Source organism: Octodon degus, unplaced genomic scaffold (genome assembly GCF_000260255.1).
Source record: "Octodon degus isolate 3935 unplaced genomic scaffold, OctDeg1.0 scaffold00111, whole genome shotgun sequence".
Lineage (NCBI taxonomy): Eukaryota > Metazoa > Chordata > Mammalia > Rodentia > Octodontidae > Octodon > Octodon degus.
The window spans coordinates 3578422-3589783 of NW_004524687.1; the positions used below are offsets into that span (position 1 = coordinate 3578422).

The 11362-nt window shown below is 33.3% G+C and overlaps 1 protein-coding gene across 1 annotated transcript in view; it reads left to right on the plus strand.

Annotated features, from left to right (window-relative positions):
• The window catches only part of LOC101588789 (paraspeckle component 1), a 98895-nt gene extending 88109 nt beyond the window's left edge, over positions 1-10786 (plus strand). The window contains exons 8-10 of the mRNA XM_023699167.1: positions 3064-3121; positions 7612-7781; positions 9818-10786. Coding sequence (XP_023554935.1) covers positions 3064-3121; positions 7612-7781; positions 9818-10003 — 414 coding nt within the window. The 3' untranslated portion in view covers positions 10004-10786. The remainder of the gene's footprint in view (positions 1-3063; positions 3122-7611; positions 7782-9817) is intronic.
• Positions 10787-11362: the final 576 nt, after the last annotated feature.

An 11362-nucleotide genomic window follows, 5' to 3' on the forward strand; every position in this document is an offset into this window, starting at 1 on the left:
TGTGTGTGTGTGTGTGTGTGTGTGTGTGTGTTTAGTAAAACCAACTACAAACTGCATATTGGGTATTTTAAGATAGTGATACAGTGTATTATCCATATTGACATTTTGATATCCTAAGGAAAGATACTTTCAAGCTTGAACCATTCTATCATACAGCATTATAAAGAAATTTTACTGTGATTCTGTTTAGGTGACCTTCAGTATGTTGTTTACCATGAAAATCTTTTAATGGCAAAAGTAGATTTTAAAATATTACAAGAGAGTGCTTTGTGAATTATAAAACTAAACATTGTTATTTCACTGATATTTAGAGCTGAAAAATAAATAGTAAACCAAGATGGATTTTATACCTGCTGCCTTGATGAATCTCACATACCTGTATAGTTTGTTAGAGTATAGCAATCATATTTGGTTTTTTTCTTGTCTAAACAACATTAGTACCAACTTTTATTCTTAATGAACTAAGAGAAAGTAGCTGTGTATCTATGCTAACTCTTGTGTATATCGATCATATTTGATAATTGGAGTCTCAAGCAGTGAGATTGTCCTCTGTTAGTGATTAAATGTTGAACCCTTAACCTTTCATAATGAGTTCAAATCTGAAAGGAAAAATTAAACTCTGTCTCCACAAAAGTCATCATGAGTCTCGTATATTTTACTCCTTGTTCTTAAATAGAATGTAAACTTTGATGCATGGTTCACGGACTCAGTAGAGTCTAAGTAATGAGGAAATGGCAGCTTGGTTTGGTTAAGTTACTAATACTTATTATTTAAAAATATGAATATATATTGCTTGATTAGTAGTCTTTTCTTATAATGTACCTTGTATTGCAGGTAAGTATTAGCCTCTATACCTGTGTCATGGTCCACACATTTACTCCTGGCTACTCAGGAGGCTGAGCCAGGGGAGTCACACATTAGAGTAGAGGTCAGCCTGACTTTCTAGGAGCTTGTCTCAAAATAAGTGAACAAAGGACAGGAAATGTAATTCAGTGTAAAGACCCTGGGTGCTCTCCTCAGTATCACATAGATATAAGTGGACCAGTGGTTGGATGGATGGATGGATGGATGGATGATAGAAAAATCAGGGTAGAAGTGAGTTTCAGTGATAGTCTCTTGACTGTTGTGCTTGAGGCCCTGGGTTCCATCCTTAGTACTAAGGACAAAAAATTTATCAGTGGCCAAGAGTTTTATGAGAAGAAACAAACTTATTTTTTGGAAACTTAAAAAATAGCATTTAGAAAGGCTTGGCATTAGCTAGTTATGATCGTGCATGCATGTAATCCTGGCATGTGGGATGAGACAAAAGAATCATGGATTTCTAGGCCAACCTTCACTGCAAAGTGAATTTAAGGTCAGCCTAACCTGTATAGCAAAACTCTGTTTGAAAAGGATGAAAAGACAGTAAGACAGGAAGGAAGGAAAGTAGATTTGGCATTTAAATTTTGTAAATGATGTGACTAGATATTTTATCTTGATAGTGTTTTAATTTTTTACAACTTTATATATTGCAACATAGCTTTGTTAAATATTTTTAGTCATCTCCATTTAGTTTAAAATGGACAGTTTTTAAAAAATTGTTTCAAAAATCTTTTATTTACTTATTTATTTATTTGGTACAGGGTCTCGCTATACATCTCAGACTTATAGTGATCTTCCTATGCTAGCCTCCCCAGTGCTGGGATTATAGGCATGTGCCACCATGCCTGATTTTGGTGGCCGGCACCGAGTACTGGGGATTGAACTTGGGTTTTTGCACTGTCAGGCAGGACCTTAGACTACCGAACTATCTTCCCAGCCCCTAAAATGGACAGGTGTTTTCTTTCTTTTTCTTTCTTTTTTTTTTAATTTTAAGTCATTTCCTGCTTAGTTACCAACATACAGTATTTCAATTATAGGCTTCTACTTTCTAGGTTTGTATGTAGTTTCACTTGTGTTTTATATCATTAAATGGAATTTAAATGAACATTTAGCTTTTAGTAAATTGCTTTAAAAATATTTTTTTGCCCTCTTGCGATTTAAATATTGCTGTGTTTACCTCAGAATTTTACTTATGATTATTGTACATTTAGCACAGTTGAGATTTAAAATTGCCATCAAAATATGAATTACAATTTTGGCAAGCATTGTACCAACTGAACTGTGTCCTTAATCTAGAAAATTGCAATTTTAGAAAGTTATTAAGGGACTGGTAAAACACTTGCCTACCTTGTTCATGGCCATGAGTTCTATCCCCAGCACTGTATGCACAAATAAATAAAAGTTACATGGTAGTTTTACCTGAGGTTTTGTTGAAGTTACATGGAAATGCTGTTAGTAAATTAATTGTTCTTAGGAAGTAGTTTCAGTAATTAACTTTCAAAAGTTTTTAACAGTTGTATGACCTGTGCATTGTTTCAGAAATTGGCACATGAGCATTCAGGTTTTAGGTAGAATCATTGCTCAGCTAAAGGAAAGTAGTTTTTTGTCAGAATTCAATAACTTGTTGATGCTAAGTGAAGACTTTTATGACATATCTGTAATCTCTGGGTAGAAGGATACTTTAGTGTAACTGAAAGAATGAATTTTAATATTTGGACAGTGAAAAATATGTGTGATTTTATCAGTTTTAATATTTTTGTAACCTAGGAGTGAGAATAATTGACACTATTTGTTATTTTGGATTTTTCTTTGAAGTCTTGTTGTCTTTGGTGAAATAGAAACATTAAGAAACAATCTGTGGGGGCCGGGGAGATGGCCTAGTAGAATAAGTGCTTCCCTGGCAAGCGCAAGGGCCTGAGTTCAATCCCCGGTTCTGCAAAAAAAAAAAAAAAGAAACAATCTGTGATAGAGTTTGTATAATCTATCTGATGGATCATCTTACCATATAAACCAGTATATCAAATATTTATAGTGTATTAATTTTTAGAGACTAGAATTATTTTCAATTGAGTAAATGATGAAAATTTTCAAAATTTTTAAGTCAAAAGTGATGTTCAGATTCAGTTTTCTTTTTTATTTTAAATGGGAAATGTAAAATTATAATATCGATAGGTTGACTGTGACAACTATGTTTATTTACAGAGAGAACAGGAAATGAGAATGGGTGATATGGGTCCCCGTGGAGCAATAAACATGGGAGGTAGGGATTTGAAGCAAAAACTTCTGTAACTTACTTGTAATTCTTTGGGATAGTGTAAATGCTGTTTGTGGTATTTACATATCAATAAGAGACTTAAAATATAGAGCTAACACTTGTGAAGGTGAAATCTTTTCTATTAAAATCATAATTTAGTGTATTAAAAATATGACAAGGACAAAAATTTGAAAGGTGTTAAATTTTTATAGCTTCGATGTAAGAAACCTATAAATTTCTGATACAGAAGTTAGTTCAGTCATTACATGTAAAACAATTCTGCCATATTTTTATAATCAGATTTTGTGGCTTCAAATGATGTTTTTAACTCTGGAAAAGGATAGTTTGTGGCTTTTAAACTTCTTGAGAACATTTTACAAATTTCTGTTTTAAAGTAGTGTTTTGAAAAAAAAAAAGTAGTGTTTTGTTCATGTTACTCAGTAAATGTGTATGGAAATGGACTGCCTAGAGAAGTATATTACTTCAGGAAGTAAAATGTGTAATGGTAATGCGTAGCTTTAGAGTTCATGCAAAATTGCCTACGTTAATAACGTTCATGTAAAATGGCTTTTATATACATATTACGGGCAAGTAGAATCAATAAGTAAATATATGCAGTATCATAATCATGTGTCTTCAATTTGAAATGCCATAAATTTAAAAATTAGATAATGGGTTGAACTTTCACATTATATGATCCTGCAACAGCTGTCACAAAGTTTAAAATCTTTATATAACCCAAATGTACATAATACTTTGAAAACATTGTTAGGGCATCCAGTGTACACCATAAGCACACCCATCTAGTGAATTCTTCAATTACATATTATATGAAATAAAATTTAAAAGAGTGAACATTTTCTACATATTTTTCTTAATGCTCTGAGTTAGTTTGATAATTCTTAATTACATAGTCTAGAATTTTATATATATTTATATATATATTTATATATATATATATTTCCTTCATTTATTTCCTTATCTATCAACAAATGGTTACTAAATGTTTTTTTATGTAAAGGAAGCCTGAAACATTTTCTTTTCCTATAAGAACTTAATCATTCACATGGATATATGAAATAATTAATGAAGCAAGACTATAAATTCTAAAATATGAAGCAAGGTTTAATATATAATGATGTAGCAGTGGTTCTGTATTTATCTTTTTAGAATAAGTTTTTTCCCATTATATAAAATAATCCATGTAATTTTTAAGGAATGTGAGAATGAGATTATTGTGAAGTGTGAGTAGTGTGAAAGGATGATTACTGTCATTAACATCAGAACCAAACTTTAAAATAGGATAATGCTTAAAACTATTTCTCATGGCCCAGAGAGATTGTGAAAACATGGTCTGGACTTGATTAGCAGCTTTTTAAGAATACACCTCTAAATGCTTTATTTATTTTTTGTTTTAAAGAGAAAACAAAAGGACCAGCAGTGTAGCTCAGCTGACTAAGCACTTGCTTAAGGAAGTGCAGGGGCCAGAGTTCAATCCCTGGCACCACATGCCATGCTGGCCCCCCCCCAGGGCACACTGAACCAGTGATGGAGTCTGGGTGTGGTGGCGCACGCCTGTTATCCCAGCACAGGGGAGGCAGAAAACAGGAGGATCACTACGAGTCCAAGCTGTGTAGTGAGACCCTGCACAAAAATAAAAAAATAAAAAAATAAAGAGAAAATAAAACAATTTCAAAAGATAACAGAAGGGTAACAATGGTTAATACATTGAATATTGTTATCTTTAAATTAGTTACTCAAGAGTACAAGGTATCAGCATTTAATTCTCCAAACAATATTAGCACTAACCTTTCTTTTCAACGAAATAAGAGACATTAGTAATCTATCTTTAACTACTTTATATATCTCTATCTATTTTGCTTTTCCCTTTCTTTGCTCCTTTCCCCCACCCTAGTTTCTCTTTTTAAAGATTTCTTCCCATTTTAGAATATCAGTTGTACATTTAAACGCTTTAGGAATTCAAGAGACTTTAAGCATTTTGTTACATTTTCATTAATCTGTGTTAAGTTATATGGTTGGACCCATGCTGGTAGCTCAATGCCAAAGCATGTGTTTAGCACTTGGGATTTGATTCCCAGCAGAAAAGTAAAGAATAACAAATTCTGTTGATGGAATACGGCCGTAGATTTTCTGATTTACTACTAGTTTGTATACTATATAAAACATAGTTTGTAAAGCCAAATAACCCCATTTCTTAGATCTTTAAATTTAGTTTATAATTCTGTGGTTGAAAATATCATTTAAAAATGGCTGTTGGTTACGACTATTACAAGGGGCTGGGGAGGTGGTTCAGTAGAATAAGCACTTGCCTGGCAAGCCCAAGGGCCTGAGTTCAATCCCTGGTTCCGCCCCCCCCCCCAAAAAAAAGTATTACTGATCCTGGGCCCAAGGGAGATAGCGCAGCAGCCTAAGTGCCTGCCTGGCACATGCAAGGTCCCAAGTTTGATCCATGGTTAAAAAAAAAAAAACCGCGGGAGCAGGGGAGAATATTACTGATCTTTTAAAAATGCACTTAGGGGGGGCCTGGCTCTAGCTCAGTCCTTTAAGTGGCTGCTCCACAAAGCTGTCGGCCTCATGTTGCTGGAGTTCGAACCTCACAACTCTCCTCCTGGCCAAAAGTGCCCTGAAGGCATTCGAGGAACAAAAAAAAAAAAAAAAATGCACTTAGTTACATAGTTATATTCCAGATTCACAAGTTAAATGTAGCAAGTCTATTAAGGAATAAGAAGAAAAAAATACTATTAATCTGTTCTTTTTAGAGAAAGTATAGAAAAGATGCCTGTTAGATCCTGTCTTCAACATTCCTTCTTTTCTAGATTATGGAAACCTGTTAAGATGAATGACAGTGTATGGGGCTGGTGAGATGGCTCAGTGGTCTAAAGCACCTACTTAGAGCAAGCTAAGCTAAGCAAAACACAGGGACCTCGGTTCAATCCCCAGCACCACATGCCAGCCAGCCCCGCCCCCTGGTGGGCTGAACTGGCCACACACACACTAAATAAATAAATATTTTAAAAAAAAGATGACAGTGTAAGTGTCCCAGGGAGTGAAAACATTCTTGGATGAAGCATAGATTTATCATTGAGAACATTTTGGGATTAAGGAAGAATTCCTTTGACAAGTTGTTTGTTTCTAGGGTTGGCTTTAAAGCGCAATAGTTTGATGCTGATTGTTATGGAATGAGACTTTCAGCTGTTCCTTTAGAGAGAACTCAGAAAGTTCAGGGTCATTAGCTATTCTGTAGTGGATTTGAAAGAAAACTAAAGCTCCGTTTATAATGTATATTTACGAAATTTTAATTCTGCAAGTTAGAAAAACTGATCTGTATAATGAAATGCTAGGAAAAATTATTAAGCTGGAAAATCAGTCTTTGTCCCAAATTTTTAGAAACAAGTATTAGCACTTAAAATTTTTTTAATACCTGAAAATACGTCTTTGAAACCATCCTATTTATAATAAATATTCCAACTTTCAATTTATGACAATTGAAAGATAGGTAAATATCTTTTTTGGTGAAAAAATTTGATAGATATCTTGACTATCCTCATTTCTAGAATTTTGTATATCAGAACATCCAGTAGGTATTTTATCTATATTTTTGTGGTTTTGATTTTAAAAATATTTCATCATGAGTCATTTTTATTGGGGGGGGGAGTTTGGATTGTGTATTTTAATAGAACATTTAAAAAGTAGTACTTTGTAATTTGGGGCTTTATTTGGTAACCATATAAAAAGGCAACAGTTGGCCGGGGAGATGGCTCGGTAGAATAAGTGCTTGGCTTGCAAACGCAAGGGCCTGAGTTCAGTCTCTGGTTCTAAAAAAAAAAAAAAAAAAAAAGCAAGAGTTTACTGCAGTAATCTGTATAGGAACTGCTTTTTGCTTTTACAGTTTAGTTTACTAGATAATATTTTTTAGTTAAGACTAAGAAAACTTTTTTGAAGTACTAATCATCTGTTGTTCATTGAAACTGTTAGTATAGTCAAAATTGTTGGTTAATGAAATTTTGCCCATGTGGTTGTGCATACTTCTAATCCCAGCACTTGAAAGACTGAGGCAGGAAAATCACCTTAAGTTGTAAACCAGCCTGAATTTTACAGGGAAACTTTGTCTCAAACGAACAACAAACGAAAAAACCCAGAAGCTAAACAAGCAACAACTAAGCCAAAACAAAATTACTATAAGTAAGCTATAGTGAATTACTTTGATCTTTAAAATTTATGAGTTACTACTTTCTCAGATGTGGTAAAATAGTTAATAGTTGCCTCATTTCTTTTTATGTATCTGTAGTTTGGGGATTAAAGTTTTAGCATGTAGGCAATGCTTTATTGCAAAATGGATAATTGTCTCATTTTCAAGGAAGGAGAATGATTTTAATAATAGTTTTTTTTGGTGTAAGATTGTAAAGTTTTATAAAGTTTTTAATGTTTACTGAAATTACGATAGGACAGCTCTAAGTATAGATTGTTTTACATAGATGCGTTTAGCCCAGCACCTGCTGGTAACCAAGGTCCTCCTCCAATGATGGGTATGAATATGAACAACAGAGGAACTATACCTGGCCCACCAATGGGTCCTGGTCCTGCCATGGGACCAGAAGGAGCTGCAAATATGGGAACTCCAATGATGCCAGATAATGGAGCAGTGGTAATGTATCATAAACATTATTTTGATTATATTCAGTAATGTACACTTGTGCCCCAAAGATACCTTCACATTTAACATAATTTGACATTTGTTTTGGCAATAGTTAAGTATCTAATGGAAGAAAATAAATTGTGAATTTATGTTTAGGTTTAGGAGAGAAGACAATATCTTTAAGTAAAGAATAAGGACTGCCATGCATGGCATACTGTGTCTCGGTGCATAGAACATACATAAGCTTTTACAGATTTTTTTTCAGTGCTGTTAAACTGTAGCCACTTGGGGCCAGTGGGATAGCTCAGCGGTCTAAAGTATCTGTTCAGGCAAGCTTAGGCAGGTACAGGGGACTGCAGTTCCATCCCTGGCACCACATGCTGAGCCAGCCCCACTCTCATGGTTTGCTGAGCTGACCCCCCAATAAATAAAAAGTAAACAAATAAATTGTAGCCACCCTTCACTGTATTGGTTAAATATTTGATGGTTGTGGTCTTTCTCTATATGGACTCCTTTAGTGGAAATAGTTTTCTGTAATCATTTTTAATTGAGTGATCACTTGTCATTATTTCAAAGTGTGTATTTTTTTTATAAATTTTTTTAGTATATTGTAAATGTACATTTCTGTCATAAAATTACTTTTGGTATTTGTTACTACTAAATTTAGGTAATTTTTGCTGTGCTCTGAGGGTGTGAAGATATCTTTGGGTAAAATATGAAAGCAAGGTTTTTCAGTATTATATATTCAATATCAGTAAAATTGGTATCTTTTAACCTTAAATGAGGTTTTATAATGGCAAAACATTTTGTGGTGTAGTGTTTTTTCATGTTTGTTCTAAATGAGATTTAGAAAGAAAACTTTGTTGGCTGTATATTTTGAAATGGCAGTTTTGGTTTGGGAACTACCATATCAAATTTAAGGCACCATTGCTGCTAATGAAGAAAAACACGGCCGGTTAAATTCAGACTGTTGTCAGCTGTAAATCTGTGTTGCTGTAGAACATAATAAATGTGGACTGGAGATAGCTCAGTTGTAGATTTCCTTTTTAGCATGTGCAAGATCACCCCTCCCCCCCAAAAAAGGACATTGTGCATCTTATCTTAGAACTGAGAAATGCACTGTTTGTGATAGTCTTTTTAAAATTTGGAAAATTTGATATGCTAACAGTTGCAATTTGAAAAATGATAGTTCAGCGAAATGAGGCAGTATCAGCATTTGCTATCAATAGCACCTATTTTTTAGAGTAAAATGTCAGAAAGCTCAATCAAAATTACTTGGTTTGAGTTTTCTTTATACTATAACTTTTTAGAATAATATTAATAATTTTTAGACGTCTTTCCCTGAAATTGTAAACTTTATATCACCCTTGTATCTTTTGTGCTTATATTTTATTACTGCATTTCAAGAATTCTATTATACCCTTGAGATTAATATATGGGTCATTATTGTAAAAGTTTTCAAAGTATCAGGTCTTGATGTTTAATTCTATTTGTAGTACATATTAGTCAGCTTTAATCATCTTCCCAAGACTAGTTTTTCAGTGAAAACATCTTAACAAGTTTTCATTTGGAAATCATCTTTCTTATGTTTAGGTTCTTGCTTCCAGTATTGCTTTTAGAATGCTGGGTTTATAAAACAGATTGTGACGCTGCTCCCTAGTTTTAGCTCTGATTATTAGTAAAGTATTTATCTTTTACAGTACAGATTCGTGTAATAGAAACTTTAGAAAAGAGATCAGAGCAGTAATATAATACTTATGAGGCTTAAGGTGGCATTTGCTTGTATCATGCATTCAGTACTTTTTTTTTTTTCATGAAATTTGGGCATAAAATTAGCAATTTGTAAATCTTCAGATGCTGCTTTTTTATTTTTAAACATAGTAACTAATTAAATTGCTCCTTTCTTCCTTCTATGTGTGATCCTGATTCTGCCGGACTTTCTGCTGAACTTCATGACACCACCACTTGGGATTTTGCCAATTTTTCTTGTCACTTATATTTGGCGTGTTCCAAATGGACTTCATGTTTGTTATGTGGTATTCTAGCACAATGATAGATTTTCTCAAGGACCACCTTCCCAGATGGGATCTCCTATGGGGAGTAGAGCAGGTTCTGAGACCCCTCAAGCACCAATCACTGGTGTGGGTCCTGTGAGTGGTGCTCCTGGTGGCTTTGGTAGAGGCAGTCAAGGGGGCAACTTTGAAGGTCCTAATAAGCGTCGTAGATACTAAACCCATTTGTTCCTGGCTCTTTAGAAACAAAATTCAGTGATATGCCTTTACACTTTTATCTGTTACCTGGAAGAAATGGTTTTATTGTTAATGTGTGTAGACTGAAAACTTTTTCTTTTTGTAAAACGAGGTTTTTGTATTTTTCTTTATTCATAAGCTCTGTAGATTAGAATGGTAATGATGACATGCATCATTGTGAATGTTAAAATGTGTTTGTGACTTTAGCTAACTACAGCTATGCCATAGTACTGTGAAATTTATGTAGTTTCTTTATTTCAATAAAGAAATCATTTTGAATAATTTAAGATGTTACTATTGGTATTCTCTTATGGTTTTGCTAAACTTTGCTGTAACAATAATTCTTTGGTTGCTTTAACTAATCCCAGCCATTTAAAAATCAAGAAATGATTTTTGCTTTTTTTGTGCAAGTAGCCCTGAAGATAGAAACTTAGTGAAAGCTGATGTCAATATGGATTACTACATTTGGGGGAGGGAGTGCATGGGAGTTTTAATTTGTATAACCTATTGATGTTTTGTGAAATTGGAGTTGCTGCCTATATTTCATAAAAATTCTGAATATTCAGATATTCTGAAAAAGATCAATAAGGGTATCTTTGTCCTGTGTTGCTTTTTCCAAATAAATCTTTTGAATCTTGAAAAAAACTGTTTGAAGGCAAATCTCTTTTGCTTAGAAAATACCTACTTTTGAATTTTATTTTCCATCATTTATTTGTTGTCAATATCTGTCTTGTATTATTATACACCTAGTGTTGAGTTTTTTTTTTTTTTTTTTTTTTTTTAAATTTAATCTTTTTTTTTTTTTTTTTTTTTTTTTTTTAAAGACAATACTCTTGGGTTGGGAGTTAAGGGAAGATTTGCTGGGTGGTTCATGGGTACTTAGGCACTTCTTGAGAATGCTGGTTTCTAATAGTATTATATGACAGCTTGACTCTGCAGTGTGAAGTATTTCTCGATACTTGTAAAATTTTCCAGTAAAATCTATCTGATGGTTAGGATGTTTATAGTTGAATTGTTTATTTTTTAAAAGGGAGGGAATCAACTTTACAATGGTAGGACATTTATATGTGATTAGATTCCTGTTCTGTCCAATACCTATTTTGAATTTCAGTCCTGGGGAGAAACTGATTTCATCATGTTATAATTTTTACCCTAAAAGTCATAGATACATTTAGAAATTTGTATTTTGTTTGCATTTGTTTAAAATTACATTAAAAATTACAAAATCTAAAGTTTTACCTAGATGTCAAGGCTGCTTCACCAGCCACTGATCATAGCCTTTACTTTTCACACATTTGCCATTTTTCCTTTTCTAATAAATGTGGTGTTTTAAGTAAATCA